The 19,233-nt window shown below is 36.3% G+C and overlaps 1 protein-coding gene across 1 annotated transcript in view; it reads left to right on the plus strand.

The window, feature by feature from the left end:
• Nucleotides 1-14,717: 14,717 nt before the first annotated feature.
• The window catches only part of LOC135729985 (solute carrier family 2, facilitated glucose transporter member 6-like), a 7,203-nt gene continuing 2,687 nt past the window's right edge, over nucleotides 14,718-19,233 (plus strand). Inside the window, 9 exon segments of the mRNA XM_073816153.1 lie at nucleotides 14,718-14,966; nucleotides 15,133-15,286; nucleotides 15,449-15,655; nucleotides 16,007-16,106; nucleotides 16,240-16,451; nucleotides 16,533-16,679; nucleotides 16,770-16,878; nucleotides 17,017-17,193; nucleotides 18,632-18,777. Coding sequence (XP_073672254.1) covers nucleotides 14,908-14,966; nucleotides 15,133-15,286; nucleotides 15,449-15,655; nucleotides 16,007-16,106; nucleotides 16,240-16,451; nucleotides 16,533-16,679; nucleotides 16,770-16,878; nucleotides 17,017-17,193; nucleotides 18,632-18,777 — 1,311 coding nt within the window. The 5' untranslated portion in view covers nucleotides 14,718-14,907.

Raw genomic sequence — 19,233 nt, forward strand, 5'->3', positions numbered from 1 at the left:
GTGGAGTGTAACATAGCGTGGAGCGAGCTAGGAGTGGAGCATGCAAAATATAGTCTGTGCGCAGAGCGGGTTTTTTATCCAGAGGCCGGATCGATTGCTCTGTCTCGCTCCAGTTCCGCTCCGACACCGCTTATGTCACGAGTCTATGGCATTCACAGATCTTAAATTTGCAAAATAATTTTTATTTTGAGCGAGCGTGGAGCGATGTTACCGGAGCGGGATGAAATTATAGATGAACGGGGAGCGGAATTGACAAAGGGCTCTGGTGCGACTTTGAGCGGGAAGAGGGATTAGCGAACACCCACGTGAGCAAGAAGCGGAAATTCTTATCATAGCATATGAATAATAAAAGTTCTGTAAATGGTAAAAACATATCGTGAGCCTCAAACACGATTGTTTCCTCCTTCTTATGTAAACCTCGTGCACGCAAGAGAACGCTGGAAAACAGGCCAAACTCAGCATAAAACCAACTGTGATGTTACGGTTGAGATACCCCACAACATTAAATTAAACATTAAATTAATTACAATGTTGTTACAATGCTAAAAACAAAGTTGTGACTGTTAGCGCTATATGCCAGTTAATGCTAGATGCTAGCGTTTAGGCTAAAGTTCTACTATTGATGTTACAAGTACAAACTTATCACTCAGAAACATTCATTAACAATCTCCAAACAATTGATTATTCTTCAAATTCTGTATCTTGGTCTGACTTAAACATAAGGGGCCCTATTTTAATGATCTAAGCGCATCGTCTAAAGCGCACGGCGCATGGTCTAAATGGGCGTGTCCGATGCCACTTTTGCTAATTTAACGACGGGTTTGTGAGCCGAGCGCATGGTCGAAAAGGGTTGTACATATTTTCCTAATGAGTAATGGGTGTGTTTTGGGCAATAAACCAATGAGAGTCTTATCTCTTATCCCCTTTAAAAGCCAGTTGCACTGGCGCTGTGATTAATCCCTATTTAGATGACGGACCTTGTAAACTGAAAAATTAAGCGGAGGAAGAAGACCACCAGTTTAAGAATAATGTTAAAAATTTGTTGTTTTCATTTTTATTGAAGTTTTAATTTTTTGAATTAAAACCTTTAAAAGTCTTTTTCTTTTAGTCATAGAAGTACAAATACCAGGCTTTGAATTGCTGTAAATGCATTGTCGTACCGTTTATAGGCGCATATTACTAATGTGCTTTTTAAATAACAAAAACATATTGCGCCATTGACTTTAGACTTTAGACCGCGTTTTTGTTGGTCAATGGCGTAGTCTATTTTAGTTGCCTTAAAATAGCAACGCGCCAACAATGTGCCTGAACACACCTCGTTTTCAGACCAGAACGCCCATGGGGGCAAAAGGGGGCGCAAATGCATTTGCTATTTAAACAACGTGGGGCTAAACGTGAAAATTATAATTGCGAGGGGTGGAAACTAGCAAAAGACACTTGCTTTGCGCATTGCGCTGCATTGCGCCGGGTGTAAGATAGAGCCCGAGGTCTGTTTACACACACACAGGGCTACTGAAAGAGCTGCTCTGTGAACAGCCAAGAACAGCCAATCAGAGCAGAGCTCAACATTATTATTCATGACCCTTTAAATAAGGTAATAATAGACCATTTGATTCTGAAGACAAATCCTAGGGTTGTAAATGGGCATGTAAAACCATCTCTGGATCATTTTTGCACTTAATAAAGTCTCATACTTTCTATGTAGATATCAGAGAAGAATTTAACAGATTATTTCAGTACACTTTGGCACCTTTAATCTCATTGTTGAAACACCTGAAAAACTAAAGAGATTTGGAAAGCATTAAACGAGACATTTAAAAAACTGGAAGTGGCTTCTGTCCAGAGAGACTGTAGAGACACATTAGTTACACACACACCGAGTGTGACGGCACTCGAGTGAGCGAGTGATTTATACAGACCTCCGCTGTGACAGATTCCCCTGGAAATCTGCTCAACTTCAGTTTCTGTCATCTTTCCAAATCAAAGGTTATTTGTCTCAGTCAGCGGGCAAAGCGAGGAGTGTAAGTGTGGGTGAAAACATATGTTACTCACTGGTGTTAGATTAAATATTAAACAGTGAAAAATTCTGTAGTGAATCTTATTGTTCCTGTAGCTCACTTTGTTGAGCATTAGCAGTGCAAAGGTCATGGGTTTAATTCCCACACTCAAAAAAATGCTGGGTTTCCACCCAGTGATGGGTCAGTAAGGGACAAACCCAGCCCGTTAGATTGTAATTTAACTAATTTGTGGATAAAATATAACAGTTTGCGGGGTTAATTTTACCCAATGACTGGGTTCGCCCCCCTTTTTTTTTTATCCTTTATTTTACCAGGAAAGTCCCATTGAGATATAAAATCTCTTCTTCCAGGGAGTCCTGGCCAAAATGGCAGCACACAAAGTTTCACAACATACACAAAGTTTCACAAAAATTTCAACAAATTTCACAAAGTTTCACACAAAGTTACACACAAAGTTTCACACAAAATTTCACAACATACAAACATTTGAAACTCAAAGTCCTTCAAACCTACTTAGCGAAACATACACATTTTTCCTTTAAATTAATCAATAAGAGCTTTTTAAAAGCATTTAAAGTGGGGAGTGTTTCTATTTTTATTAAACTCTGCAGTTCATTCCATAGACCGCGGGAGCACACGAAGAAAAGGCAGTTTTACCAAACTCTGACCGTACTCTAGGAACATTTAAAAGCAGTTTAACAGCAGATCTTGTGCTATATTTACAGGTGTAGTATGATAAAAGACGACAGATATAAATTGGCCTTAGCCAATAAACAATGCCTTAGCAATGAACATCAACATGTGTATTTTTCTCCTTTGAAACAAAGAAGTCCAACCCACCACTTTTTACCCAACACTACCCAGCTTTTTTAGTATTCAGGGAACACACATACACTTTAACAAATGCTGGGTTATTTTTACTACCAGCTTTTGGTCGAAAAAGGACAAGCCCAGGCCATTGGGTTGTAATTTAACCTATGCTGGGTTGTTTAAACCCATTGTTCAAATATAAAAAAAAATGTTTTGCTAATTTAACCCAGCGTCTTTGACCGGATGCTGGGTTGATAATAACCCAGCATTTTTTGTACTCATAAAACATATAGCTTGAATGTACTGTACGTAATGTACGTAATCTACTAAATAAATAAATTTAAATGCAATCTTCATAGTTTAATCATAGTTTAGCACGTTTCCAAAATTACAAAACTGTAAAAATAAATTCACTCAAAACCTTTGTACAGTCCATAAAAAATTATATAATTTTTATATTAAGTTAAACTTTATATAAAGTTTTTAGATATATAGATTGAATCCCATTTTTCAATACCATAATTAAATTAAATTAAATTAAATTTGTGTATATTTTTTTTTCTTTGGGCAGTGTCATGTCCATTAAAAAAGGGCCTAAAAAGGAATCAATATGTACCTTAAAAGGAACTGATAAGCACCCTTCACAGGTACAAAGGTTTAGGTTAGTAAGGTACAAAGGTCAGTCCTTCCAGAAAAACTACAAGTTTTTTTGTGATTGTTGCGGGCAAAAATCCTTGATTTTGCGGCACGTTTTCTTAAAAATGCGATGGAATATGCGAGATATCTATGCAATTTTATGCAATGAAATTGCAAGAACTTGCAAAAATTGCATATTTTCATTGATGTTCACGTCACATAATCATGTCACTTCATAACGTTCCCATGGCAACAGGGGACATGGCTGCACTTGTGTAAGGTAAATGCAAAAATTTTCAACTTTCTGCTAAGATACGTGTGATTTTTGCTACAAAAATGCAGGATTATGAAATCATGCAAGCCTCGCATATTTTGCTGCAATTTATGCAGCGAAATTGTGCCGTATTTGAAAAAAATGCATCCCCTGCATAAATATGCGAACCTAACAGGGATAGTTCACCTAAAAATGAAAATTCTGTCATTTCCTCATCCTAAAGTTGTTTTATACTTGTATACATTTATTTGTTCTGCTGAACACAAAGATAATTTGAAAAATGTTAATAACCAAACAGATCTGGGGCACCATTCACTTCCATAGTATTATTTTTCCTACTATAAGTCAATGGTGCCCCAGACCTGCTTGGTTACTACAGGTATAGAACAACTTGAGGGTGAGTAAATGAATTTCATTTTCATCTCTTTAAACACTTTACACCAAAAATGATTTATCTTTGATTGAGTCTAAAGTAAACCATACTAAGGTGCATAAATGTGGATTTAAATAAATCAAGGTCTCGGCTGTGCAGTGAGCATTCTGTAACCAGGCAACTGTTGTAATACGTCTGTGAATTATAATAGGTCAAATGACTGATCAGACTACCAGAGCGCTGTAGGGTACCCATGCTGTTCACAGCGAGGGTTAATGTGATCCCACTAAGGGTACAAGTAGAGCCTGCCTAAAGGAGGAGCACAGCTCTGTTAAAAACCCACGCAGGAGTGTTTCGACCTGTGGCTAATAAGCAGTACGTATTAGGAGACCTCTGTAACACCACCATAATCAACTTCTCATTCCCCTGCTGCTAATCTTAGCTGGCCCTGCTATTCCAGTGTAATGAGATGATCAACTTTTGTTGTTTTGTGCAATATAACCTGTTTACCATTTGCCACTGTATATATAAATGTACAAATAGGATAAATCATAATGCTAAATATGACTGAAGTCATCATTTTCCTGTAGTTTATTCGGTAGAGCATTGCATTAGCAATGCAGAGGTCGTGGGTTCGATCCCAGAGATCACACAGAAGAATAAAATGTACATAACTATGAATAAAATGCACAAATGTACTTAAAGGCGGAGTCCACGATGTTTGAAAAACGGTTTGGAAAAGGAGACGGGCCGACTACCAAAACACACTTATAGCCAATCAAATGCCGGGTTGCGTATGTGTGGGGCGGGTCTATCAACAGAAGGTCCACATTCTATTGGGGTAGGGGCGTGTTTGTTTAGGTGATTTCAAATATCAACATTGGCTTTCAAACATCATGGACTCTGCCTTTAATACGTTAGCTTTAAGAATGAAAGTCACACTTTAAAGTTTAAAGAGGGACCCATCTGTTTGTTTGAAGACACAACATGGCTGCCAAGTGACTTTGAGTCAATGCATCGATTTACAAAAGTATAATTTTACAAACGATTTAACTCAGAAATTAATTCTGCAGGTTTTCTGTGAAATGATTCAATCACAATTTTATCCGTCAATTATCAACAATGTTTGATGACATCTGAGGATACATTTGGCAAACACGTTAAATGAGATTATTAAGAAAAGCTCCTCTAGACCAAAGACTTCCTTTTGCATCTAGTGACAAAAACTGCTTTTTTGTTTGTAGAACACAGAAAAACCCCAGACCGGAAAAGGGTTAAAGGAAATATGTTCCTTGGTGAGAATGATCAGTCAGTCAGCCTCAAGAAAATCTTGTTTGATGTGGAGCCGAGGAAGAAGAGGTTTGGCAGAGAGATGACTCAACATCAACATAAAGACTCACGACTGTCAGTACAGGTAGTGCTTTTTTATTAAACTCCACTTGTTAGATGCGCTGTGGTCTGAAGTGCGATATATGATGTCACATTTATGGACGCACTCTTGACTTACGTTAGCTTCATTTTGGGAAATGACTCACAAACAGGTACAGAATGAATAATCATCAATTTAGTCTTTAAGGTTCACTCTCAAATTTCCGTTTTTCACAGTTAGGTGTTACACTGACATAACATCTTTGAACAACTAATAGGCCAACTATTTGAATTAAAGGTCCCGTGCTTGCTGTGTTTTTGAAGCTTTGATTGTGTTTACAGTGCGCAATATAACGTGTTCACGTTTCACGTTTAAAAAACGTAGTATTTTTCACACAATTTGCTGTTTTCACTGTCCTAAAAACAGGCTTATGTCTTCCTTGTTCTATGAAGTCTCTCCTTCAGAAAAACGTAACGAGTTCTGATTCTGTAGTTTGTTAAGTGTGTTGTGATTTGATAGCAGCTTAGCTTGCAGTTAGCTCAGCTGGCGACTGACGTATTCCTGTGGGCGGAGTTTAGTCAAAAAAACTGTTCTACTGACGTCATTAAAGCAGGAAGTAGAGGGCTGTAGTCCAAACCGGACGTTCGTTGTAGGCTTTGAAAGGCGAATTCTGTTAAAGAAAATTTTTCGTCTGGCAGTGAACTTTGATCTTTATTATTTCACAGGTATTATTTATTCTATTATAGCAACATTACACACTAACTAGGGATTAAAAAATGGGATCAGAAAGAATGTGACCTTTAACTATTCTACTTGCTTTCTGCTAAGCCCCGCCCCCTTGGTTCAAGCTCCCACTGGAGCGTTTTTTCCTGTGGTCGGCTTAGTTTTCAAAAATGCTAGCAGCTTACGGTTTTTGTCTGCACTTAGTGTTGGCGCTCCCTTTTTCATGCTCAATGCTAAGCGCGTAATTTTCACTTCACTTATTTGTCTAATCACAGAGGAGTAGGGGCAGGACAAATACCACACTAACCAACCAGCGTATCATACAACGATCGATAAACAAAACTAAAGTATAATAGATACTAAAGCAGGTGCTCACAGTCGTCCTTCACCTGGTTGCGTTTAAATGCTTTGGTGGACACTGGCAAGATTTTACATTTATATTTTTTGCATTTTATCCAAAACAACTTACAGTACATTCAACTGATACACTTCCTTAATCAGTATGTGTTCCCTGGGATCGAACCCATGATCTTTGTGTTGCTAGCACAGTGCTCTACCAGTTTAGGACAAGAATGAACCTTGAAATTTACTTATAAAGTGGTAATGGGTATCTGGGTTGAAATGAAGTGTGACGTTGCAAAGCATTTTTAAAAAGAAATGTTTCAATTACACAGTAATGTGATTGAAAACTGCAAAGACTGAATCATTATGGAGGCAAAACGCTTACAGTCCATTGGCACGAATGAAGCCTCATTAGATAGCGATTACTACAGATAACATTAGTGCAATTGAACAGCACTGGTCTGAAAGTTTCTACACCACATTTACTGTGGTACCGTGAACTGTCCAGTTATTATACCAACTTAAAAATAAAGGTGCTACATGATGGCATAAGAACCAATATTAGTGTTTTAAAGCAGGCTTAAAGGGGTCATGAACTATCTTACTTTATTGTTTTGTACTGTACTCTGTGGCCCACGAATAGTTTTAGAGGTTTTTACCTAAAATTGACATAATTAGTAAGTATAATGGTGCATTTACACCAGCCACGGTAGAGGCGGCAAAAAGCGCCATTCGCGCGTAGTTGGACGCTTGAACATTTTGAGTTTATACGCTTCATTCGCGTGTGAAAGATGCACGTGAAATTCTAGTCATTAGAGACATTCACGTGGAAAATCGCGTAATGGGAGGGGCTTTTGCGACTATGCTGAGACCAGAGTCGTATAATAACAGAGTTATGAAACGCTTTGATCTCGCCGCCGCGCGGTCACGTGATTCATGTAACGTTCTACAGTTCCAAACCAAGCAGGGCTGTCAATCTGTTTGCATAGGTTTTCAGCTATTTAAGCTAAATATTAGCTTGTAATGGGAATTGATCACTATACTTACTGTGTTTATAACGTTTTTTTTTTTTACTAGGGAGTGATGGAAATACAGTAAATCAGTTAATAAAGATAAACAGTTATTTGTGACCCAAATATAACTGTGGTTATCTATACCAACTACAGCAACACAGTTTATCTTTTATTTTTGTACCAAAATATGGCTATATAAATGGCTATCAATCTGCTAAAAACATAATTCCTACACTTTTACTATATTAAAATCACAAAAAAGATCGCCAACGCGGTTATTTGTAACAGTGAAGCATAACAGAAACACACTAAATTCATATTTAATTGTATTTATAGTACACATTAAATGTTGATATAATTATACATGATTTTCGAGGATACATCACTCGTATTACTTACCAAACACAATGAAACACATAGCAGCATTGTGAAGCAGTGTGACTTTCTTATAAGGCATTTAGCTTGTCGCTGTTGCCCCCTAGTGTTACTCGTAATATATAAAAAAAGATAAGTATAAAGTAGATGGCCACCAGTAATAAAATATTAAACCATTAAATCTATATTATTCACACATTATACACAACTCATTAAAATATAAAAATTTTACTAGTTATTATTAACGATAATCATTACCTACAGCAGAGTTCATAAAATATCACTGTTGACTATATTAATGAAATGTCCAAAAATGTAAAGAGAAACGGTAATTTCATCGATTTACCAGCAGGTGCCATTGAAATGAATGGGCTTCAGTGCTGCGTTTGGAACTATGCGTCACTACCGGTCACTACATGAAACGCTGTTACTTCCGCATTCCATTCTTACAACGGACGTCTATGTGAGTGTCGTAACTCTGTTATTATACGACTCTGGCTGAGACTCCACTCACTTCCTGTAATCACATCACTACTACAGCAAGGTCCTGATTGGTTAGCGCGGCACGGAAATCCGCCAAAGTTCAGATGTTTTAACTAGTGCGTTTCCTGCAGCAACGCTTAAATTCGCCCGTACCGTGCCATCCACGCCGCAGGATGCCTATTCGCATCTTTGCATTGACTTAAAGGAACACGCCCACATTTTGGGAATTTAGCTTATTCACATTATCCCCCAGAGTTAGATAAGTCCATACATACCTTTCTCATCTCCGTGCATGCTGTAATTCTGTCTGACGCAGCCCCCACTAGCTTAGCTTAGCACAAAGACTGGAAGTGAATGGCTCCAGCTAGCAAACTGCTCCCAATAAGTGACAAAATAATGCAATTTTTTCCTATTTATGTGTTGTGATTTGTATAGTCACACAGTGTAAAAGAGAGGGTAAGAGAGTTTCAACGCCCCCGTACGTGCATGTCTGAAATTGCATATTGTAATTATTTAAAAATTGTACACAATTATTTAAAAAAAACGAGTCATATTCTGACCTTCGTTTATATTTGAATTTTCAGTTCATGACCCCTTTAAAAAGGAAAATTTTAGGCCTCACTTTCCAGTACCCATAATCTAAAATGAAAATCACTGAATCGGATTTATGTGCCATTAGACATCAGCAGTTGTTATAAAACAGCACACACAAATCTGCTAAGAGATTAAAAGGACACAAATGGATAGGCAGAGCTTGTGGCACAAATCACTAAAGATCAATTAGAAGCCATTCGCTTCTAAAAAAAAAAAATGCACAACCTTGTGGTTGCCTCCTTGTTTGTTGGCACATCCACACTCTAATTTTCATTCATTTTGTCAGGTCACACAGAGTATCAAAGAGCCATGAAAGTTACCACTTAAAGGAGCAATTCGCTGAAAAATTACAGACCAATTTTGAATCGTTTTCTACCTCCTGGGCCAGAAAATTATCAGCGGGGAAATAGAAATAACATTCAGAAAAACAGTTTGGCACAAAGTTGAAATAGTGGGTGCGAGGACAAACAACATTTCAAACCATAGCCTGCACTGTTTAAGAGCTTCTGACAGAGTTAACTATGATTTATTTGCTATAGTAATGCACATTTACAATGAACTATACTGTCAGTGATTGCCGTTGAAATATCTTGCATAAAATATGCAAACTACATGATAGATATCACTGTGAGAACTTACACTTGCCTCTAAACAGCAATAAACACCTCATGGTGCGGCACACACACCTATCGAAAACCTGGCTGTCAATCATTTTGTACATTTATGTTTGCATGAATGTCATGAAATGTTTTTGGAGGGCATGGTTTTGGTTGGAATTAATTTATCGAAATGAGAAAAAACAATCAGCAATAATGTTTACTGATGATTGTTAATGAATTTTTTATTGAATTTTTTATTGAAACCAAAAGTTGTGGCATATTCAAAAGCTGTGTTTTGTATGTAGCCAATACTCTTTAGCTTACATAATAATCATAATTAAAAATTTGCTACTTGCTATTGCTGGTCAGAGGCAGATGGTATTGGTGGGAAGGGACATTTTATAATTTTCGAGAATTTTGTATATCTGCAAGTGTAAGTCTGTTTTTCTGAGAAGGTCTTGTTTTTTAACAGAAAGCCTGCATATTTTAAATGCATAAATCTCCAAAAAGTTAATGTACCATAGTATAAACATGTCATTAAAAAATTAATTTGAATTAAAAACCAGTTATGATTTTGCCTCGACTTTGATAGCATAATTTTTACTGTATGAGCACCCAAGTAATATTAACATGGAGAAGTTTATAAGTGATGAGGTCACAGCTGAAGGGGTTAAACATTGTTTAACAGTTGCTTAAAACTGTTTGATTTTTGTTGTCACATCTGGCATGGCTTTGTGTATCTTTTCCTTTCTGAGCTCAGCAACAGTGAAGACGATAATCTGATAGAGATTTGAGTCATCAGCCAAAGTCATTTTGTTGTGTTTTGCTCTGACTGTGATGACTTGGGCTCAGGCCACAAGGTCCACAAAGACATTAATTTGGTTAAAGTTTTGCTTTCAAATATTCTAAAATGTTGAAACATCTAATAAACTAAATGTCAATGCTTTAGATTGGTGTTAATACCAAAGATATTGGATATAACAAGTACTGCCACTTCATAGCCAAGTGCCCAAGAGGCCATCTGACAAGTAAAACAACCAATCACCTTTGCTTTGTGATGCATTGAGGAAATGTCTCCACAATAACACACCAGTGTGCAACCAGTAAATCATTCATTCACGAACGTCTTTGAAGTTCATAACAAGAATGGCAAACACGTTAATATCACTTTTCCACTAATTGCATCAAGAAAAAATCTTTTAAAGACTTTATGCCGAGAATCTTGCATACTCGCATACAAGGTGGACCATTAAAGGGACACTCCATTGAATCCATTGAATCTGATTAGACCATTAGCATCACGCTAAAAAATTACCAAAGAGTTTTGATATTTCGATGCAGCAGGCGTTGTGATATTACGCACTGCCCGAAAATATTCCCCTTGGTTACTGTCGATAGCAGGGGACTAATTTCAGGTGCTGCGTAATATTATTGTGCCTGCTGCAGCCATGTTACGGCAGCAAAGTCCTTGATTATTACGCCAGAATGAGAGTATAGTTCCTAGCCATATCGGCATAGAAAATCGCAAATTAAAAATTTCTGTTGGTCTTAGTACACAATGTAACTACAGAGAAGTCAAGTTTTAAATAGGAAAAATATCGAAACTCTTTGGTTATTTTTGGCACGATGCTAATGGTCTAATCAGATTCAATGGATTATGCTATAAGCTATGCTAAAAGTGCTACCAACAGACCCTGAGGGGCTGTTTACACTTGGTATTAAGATGTGTTTTCATCGATCGAATCACAAGTGGAGGAGAGAGACACATTACGTTTACACCTGGTATTTAAATCTGTCTCTTTTGTCCACTTTCGACCGCTTCTGTCCTTAATACTGTGAGGGGGTGGTCTGTGAGACGGTGGGCGAGTCTCTTTGCTGTCATTCAAACGCGAGCGGGAGTAATTATGAGTTTATATGGACGCAAACTAATATTGTGTCGGAGTCCACTGCTTGTTTAGTAGTTTTGTACATGTATATGTTAGAGCTTTCTCTGAATTTTCAGCGCAATTGATGAAATAGGATCGCGCAACTTTCACGCTTTCAAAACGAAACTACGGAGAACACCCGCAGTAGTTTTATCAATGAAAGGCTAAAAATAGCGCTGTTCACCGTATGTTCACGGCAGAAGTCAAAAAAGACGTAAAATTAGTGTTTAATACCTCAGATTAGATAAATGGGCGGAGAGAAGGCGGTCACGTGTGGCTGTTCGAACACATTCAACCACATTTGCGTTCCGCAACTCCAAAGCGATCCGATCGAAAGTGGTTTCGACTACCTCTGGATGTGGTTGAAAGTGGTCGAAAGTGGACGCGTTCAAAACGTTTTGAACACCGTTTACACCTGACATTAACGTCGTCCACTTGTGATCCGATCGACGAAATGCATGTTAATGCCAAGTGTAAACAGCCTCTGAGATCAGCTTAATGGATTCCAAAGTGGTAAAAATCAAATGTTTAATTCTAGGGGAGCTGAAAAATAAGCATATTTTCAACAAAAAAATGTGGGACGTCCCTTTTAAAGAATACGACACACATGTCTCCCGTATAATTTAACAAATCAGAGGACGACTTTTTAAGCTACTGAAGTGTCATATGCATCAGACATTTAGCCAATGGTCGTCTAAGCCTGAGACTATACTGCTACTGTATAAGGACAATTCAACACTAAATATGGCCGCTTTGGTGACGGAAGTCCCGCCTTCCAGTTAAAAGAACCAATCATTAATCAATAAAGACTGATGATTCTTGGGGGAGGGGCTCTGGACAGATCCGCTTGCCACATGCCAAACTCTGCAAATGTGCAGTAAAATGTGAAAATGAGAAAATGTGTTTTTATCACAATTTGAGCTTAATAAACAAAAGTTAATGTCAGGTATAATTGTTAGTCTGAAATATGTTTAATTGTGATTTTAGTCTTAACTTTAGTCTTGCATGACTGAATCTGCCCGGAGGCATTGCAAAGATGGGCGTCTAGTGGCGCGACTATCTTAAAGGGACTTCTTTTTTTGTTTATACTTAGTGACTTAGTGAACCATCATTTTACAGTAATCGCTGTACAACTATAGTTTTGTAGTAGAACCACAGTAATTAACCACACAAGCTGTTCTGACCCTATTAAGATCATTTTTTTTTACGTTTGGCGTGTGCTATAGAGAAACTGCATAGCTAACTTGAACCAAATGTATCGCTTAATTTCCAAAATAAGATGTTTATTCGTTTATTGATGCTTTTTCTAAAGTTACACATCTAGAATTCATCAGTGGCATTTTAATAAAGTTCATGGTAAGTTTATAAGCTCCATTTTAAACATGAGGCTGTAGTCTCTGTGTACAGAGCACCATCAAGTGGCCTTGCTGAAACACAGCATTATAGCAGAGCTATTCAATCAGATTACATGTGCAAGGTTTTTTGGGAAACTGTCTGTTGGAGCCGTCAACTTCTTCTTCTTGATAAAACCTTTATAATTTTGCTGGTTCAAACAGTAATAATAATTATGGTCTCACAAGTCTTGCCATCCATCCAACAACTACTAAACATTTTATTACAGTAAACTGCCAATGGCGATGGAAAATCCATGTCTGTGAAATCCAAGATAATCTCATAATCTCATTTTAAGATCAGGAGCATCAACGTTTGATTTCGTTCAAGCAAAATTTTCTTGAATGTAGTGTTTAAGAAAATGTTTAAGATTTTTTTGCTTACCCCTATGGCAGATTTTTTTTGCTTGTTTTATGCCAAAATCACTTAAATGTGATATTTTTGGTCTAAAAACTAGACTTATTTTCTTGGGTCATTTTCCTCATCAAAAATAGCATCTTAATTTAAGAATTTTTAGATATTTTTACTGAAAACAAGACAAAAATACTAAGAAGACTTTTTATTGAAAATCATTTTTTGCAGCGTATGACTTGACAGACATGTGCGTGAAAGTTGTGTCAAACATTAGCTGACAAACATTAGGTGTTTTTTGAATACATGAGCAAATAAATAAATAAAATAATAATAATACTTTTATATAATAATTTTATAATAAGTAGAATAGGGGCAGGCCTGTTGAATATCTTTATAGATCAAAGCTTTAAATAAAAAAATAAAAAATCTGCAATAATAATGTTGCATATTGCTTAAATATTTGATAATATGTCTTATTTTTAAATGTATAATTTGTAAAGTTTAATATTTTATTATTTAATACACACATAATTAAAATAACTGCAATTAAGCATCTATACTATAAAACAACACACTTTTAATAGTTAGCCCAGCAAGCAATAGCCGTCATTTCACCATTTAAGTTAGATCTCACTTCTAGCCAAAATTAACTTGAATTTGGATGTCGTTTTTGCCAAACTAACCGTTCTCTGCAAGCATGTGAAAAAATAGGTAATTGAAATTTGCCTCCCCTTGTGATGTCAGAAGGGGATAATACCTCCCCTTAATCTGCACTATTTAGTGCAGAGATCAACTTATTTGCATTTTAACACTGCAAAAATTATTTTCAAGAAAAAAAATCTTAGTATTTTTGTCTTGTTTTAAGTAAAAATATCTAAATATTCTTAAATTAAGATGCTTTGTCTTGATGAGCAAAACAACCCAAGAAGTCTAGTTTTTAGACCAAAAATATAAAATGTAAAATGTAAGCAAAAAAATTGCCAATGGGGTAAGCAAAAAACTCTTGAAAATTTTTCTTAAACACTAAATTAAAGAAAAAAATTTAAAAGTCTTGTTAAATGTTCCCTGAATTTTGATTTATTTTAGCCTAGAAATCTATGCTATGTTTGGACAGCTATTAGACTTTTTTAAACGTAAAATTGCTTGCTGGGTAAATATTGTGTTACAAATGTAAAGTCCACTTACACTGTGAAGAGCACTTAAAATTACATACAAAGTGAAAATATATTTCCATCTTGTGGCCAAACTTGGTATTACATTTAACTTAAATTTTCTCACTTTAAAAAAGTAAATTTTTTTGGGTGTTACCACTTGAAGTAATTTTTTAAGTAGATCATACTTTCAATTTTAACAGTGTGGGTCACAATTGGTGTCTTAAACTTTATTTCTGTTCATGACCCTGTGGTTGCTGGTGGGAAATTCTGGCTCTTACTCATCTCTATGTTTCGTTTAGGAAGTTTGGCATTTTCTTCCTTTTCTTCGGACACGCTTTTCATTTAAGATTATCTCGAGATTACAAAAAAATTTTGGTTTATGCTTTCTCTTTGATTTTGCTGGACATTTCCATTAAAACATTAAAGCTCTTCAGTGAGAGCTTTACAGGAGCTAGAAGTGATCTAAAGAAGAGATGGCAGATTGTCCAGATGAAAACACAGCATTGATTAAGAATAAACCCAACAAAATCAGGTGAATTATTTCTACTTTGTTTTTTTTTTTCACTTTTTTCATTCGTTTGATATTTGTTCACAATTTCAAATCCTAAAGGAAACTTGTGCAAGTTTTTAAATGAATACATGTGAACTGAAATGCTACTGTAAGAGTTTATATAAACTTTATGTGTTTTTTTTTTCAGAAATGGAAAGCTTTTCCTTGCTGTGTTTTCAGCCGTTTTAGGAAATTTCAATTATGGCTTTGCCCTGGTTTTCCCTTCCCCTGTAATTCCTAAACTTAAACTGGAGGATGATCCTCAACTGCGATTTAACGTCCAACAGATATCATGGTTTGGTGTAAGCACATAAATATGTTTTAAAAGTTTTATGTTAAACTAAAATATGTATACAAGAAATTGAGTTTATAAGACACTTTAAGATAATAGTATGTGTATACTGTATATTTCATTTCTAATCTATTTAATGTTACTCTCTGCTGTTTTCACTTTTATTTTTCAGTCAATTTTCACCCTTGGTGCAGCTTTAGGTGGTCTCAGCGTTATGATATTGAACGACAGACTTGGAAGGAAGCTGAGCATCATGGTGTCTGCTGTGCCATCCGTTGTAGGTCTCCTTGTGATGGGAGCCGCACAAAACTTCTGGATGTTATTATGGGGACGATTTCTGACTGGCATCGCTGGTGGTATGACTGCTGGATCAGTTCCTGTAAGTCTATATGGTTTATTAATCAATGAACTGATTTAGTGCCCAATCAAATCAGTCGAGGAATCAAGTATTCCTTTATCTTTAGGGACAATAGAGCGTGATGTATTTTTTATAAAAATTTCCCTCAATTGAATCACACTTACATGCAGATGACATGCAGTTACATTACACAGAACTGAAACCCAGAATCCTCAGTTCATTTATGTGGCAATAATAAACTTGAGTGACACAAAGCTATGTGACCTGTTAATGCATGCGTCTATAAAATCATGTAACATGTTAATATGAGCATCAAAATGAAAATGCATCACAGGTAACAGTAATGGAAATAAACTGTCATTTTACACACAGGTTTATGTGTCAGAGATTTCTCATCCATCTGTAAGGGGAGCTTTGGGTTCATGTTCTCAGATTACAGCTGTCATTGGATGTCTAGCACTTTACGCACTTGGTAAGAAAGCTTCAAGTGCTGTATTTCTAGGGTTTGTTACAGTAATATTAAACCATCATCTCTCTTTAAAGCATTACTCACTTCTAATATGCATACATTGTACTGTAGATTATGTTTTGATCTCATTCTCCAGGTTTGATTTTGCCGTGGAGGTGGTTGGCCGTGGCTGGAGAGGTTCCTGTTGTTTTAATGTTGATTTTACTTTGCTTCATGCCAACCTCTCCACGTTACCTCATCATGAAAGGGAACCGACCGAAAGCGATTAAATCACTGGAATGGCTCAGGGGACCTAATTCAGGTTACATGAATGAGTTAGAGAAGATTGAACGAAGTATCAACTCACAGGTGAATGGCATATAAAGATATCCTTAAGGCTAACATATTACTCAAAAAAAGACTTTAAATGACATGAATTTTTTTAAACAGAAAGTTCAATGGAGTGATCTTAAAATGCCATTATACTATAAACCGATCCTAATATCGGTCTTCATGAGATTCCTAATGCAGGTGACGGGCATAACACCAATCCTGGTTTATCTAGAGCCCATCTTCCACCTGACAGATATATCACTGGTAAGTCAACTAAAGTAAATGTATTTATTAACTACTGGAAATAAACAAAAGAATGTTGATTTTTTTAAATGATTTTTTTTTGACATTCAGGAACCAAAATATGATGCGGCATTAGTAGGAATTGTAAGATTGATCGCTGTCACTATCGCTGCTAGTTTGATGGACAAAGCAGGTCGAAAAGCTCTACTGTTTACATCAGGTTTGTGTGAAACTACATATTTGTCTTTCAGTAACTTATACACCATGCAACTCTTTTTTTAAATGCATTTTTAAGTCATGTCTTAACCTCAATTTGAAATTCTCACATCAGACCTACATTTTAATTTGAACCCTTTAGGATTTTTGATGTTTCTGGCCATGCTCACAATGACCATGTACACCCACCGAACACCTTGCAACCAGGGAAATTTGACCTTAACAGATGTCATAAATGATAACCATGGGGTGTCAGTGGATCCTGCATTCAATCCAATCACTCTCATCCCTCTCATTAGCATGATGGTCCTCATATTTGGTAAGTTTGTTTGGGTTCAGATAGAGTCAACATTAGTGGTCAGAATGTAAAGAAAAATCCGTGGTGTGGCCAATTACCGCTATTTATAGCTTGTTAATTAGCATACCCATTCCTTTATGAATTTCTTCGTTTTGATGAACACGAATGAAGATATTTTCAGGAATTTTTGTAACCAAATCATTCCTCAAACCCATTTACATCCATAGTAGAATAAAAAATAATATGAAAGTCAAAGGGGCTCATGAATGTTTGGTTACAAACATTTCTCAAAATATCTTCCTTTGTGTTTATCAAAACACAGTAATTTATACATGTTTGTAACAACATGAGAGTGAGAAAATGATGACAGAATTTAAATTTTTTGGGTAAACTATTTTGGGCAAATTGTAAAGCACTTTGGATGGCCATTGGTCTATAAAAGGGCTATATAAATGCAGTACATTTACCATTTAATAGTTAATTTGGATGACAAATTGTGCATTATTATCTACTGTATCTGGGATGATAAGAGAGTTTTACAGAAGATATTATTTCTGTTAACAAGTTAACAAGGGACTTTTTACCATCTTTCCACAGAGTAGTCACTAAACTAGATCACCAGACTAGTCTAAAGTTACTGTCTATGGGAAATATAATAGTCAAATTTAAAGGGACACTACACTTTTTTGAAAATACTCTCATTTTTCAGCTCCCCGAGAGTTAAACATTTGATTTTTACCGTTTTGGAATCCATTCAGCCGATCTCCGGGTCTGGCGGTACCACTTTTAGCATAGCTTAGCATAATTCATTGAATCTAATTAGACCATTAGCATCATGCTAAAAAATAACCAAAGAGTTTCTATATTTTTCCTATTTAAAACTTGACCCCTTCTGTAGTTACTTCGTGTACTAAGACCAAAGGAAAATTAAAAATTGATATTACGCACTGCCCGAAAATATTCCAATGCTATTGAAAGTTACCATGGGGACTATTTTCGGGCAGTGCGTAATATCATTGCACCTCCTGCAGCCATGTTACAGAAGCAAAGTCCACCAGTATGAGAGTATAGCCATATCTGCCTAGAAAATATCAACTTTTAATTTTCCTTTGGTCTTAGTACACGAAGTAACTACAGAAGAGTCAAGTTTTAAATAGGAAAAATATTGAAACTCTTTGGTTATTTTTTAGCGCGATGCTAATGGTCTAATCAGACTCAATGGATTATGCTAAGCTATGCTAAAAGTGGTACTGCCAAACCCGGAGATCAGCTGAATGGATTCCAAAACTGTATCAAATGTTTAACTCTAGGGGAGCTGGAAAATGAGCATATTTTGTGCAAAAGTGGAGTGTTTCTTTAAATGAAAATGTTGTTACTATTGGAAGGAAAATCAGTGGAAAAATGTTAATATTCAAATATATTTTCAGCTCATTGCAGGATAATATTTTTTTTCTTACAGGCTATGCTATGGGTTGGGGTCCCATTACATGGCTGTTAATGTCAGAAATTTTGCCTTTGGGTGCGCGCGGAATCGCATCTGGTTTGTGTGTCGGTGTGAGTTGGATCACAGGCTTCATTCTGACGCAATTCTTCATGAACGTGGTGGTGAGCAAAATCAGTTTTGTTTTTTACTTTTAGGAACAGGAAACTAAAAATGCCTTTAATTTGATCCATATCTGGGCCCGTATTCATAAAAAATCTTAAGGCAAAGAGTTGCTCCTAGTGACAAAATTCTTTAAAGAAAACTCTTTAAAAAGTGGGTGTTTCCCCCATAGACCGTAAAAAATTATGGTCGTAGCGTCCGTGACGTCACCAATTGGTTTGTGAATTGGCTTTATCAGGAAGGTTGGCCCTCGGTTTCTTCTTAAAATTAAAGACAAGTTCTTAGTGAAAAAGAAAGAAGTAATTCAGAAAGCATCTTAACCCTTAAAAGAGGTCTTAAGGCCCAAAATTATTAGAAGTATATCGACAAAGACATTTAAGAGGCTTAAGAGTTTCTATAGCAGCAGGGAAAGTGCACAAAACATGAAGAGAGAGACAATAAGTGTTGCACACAATGCA

This window comes from Paramisgurnus dabryanus, chromosome 11, assembly GCF_030506205.2.
Source record: "Paramisgurnus dabryanus chromosome 11, PD_genome_1.1, whole genome shotgun sequence".
NCBI lineage: Eukaryota > Metazoa > Chordata > Actinopteri > Cypriniformes > Cobitidae > Paramisgurnus > Paramisgurnus dabryanus.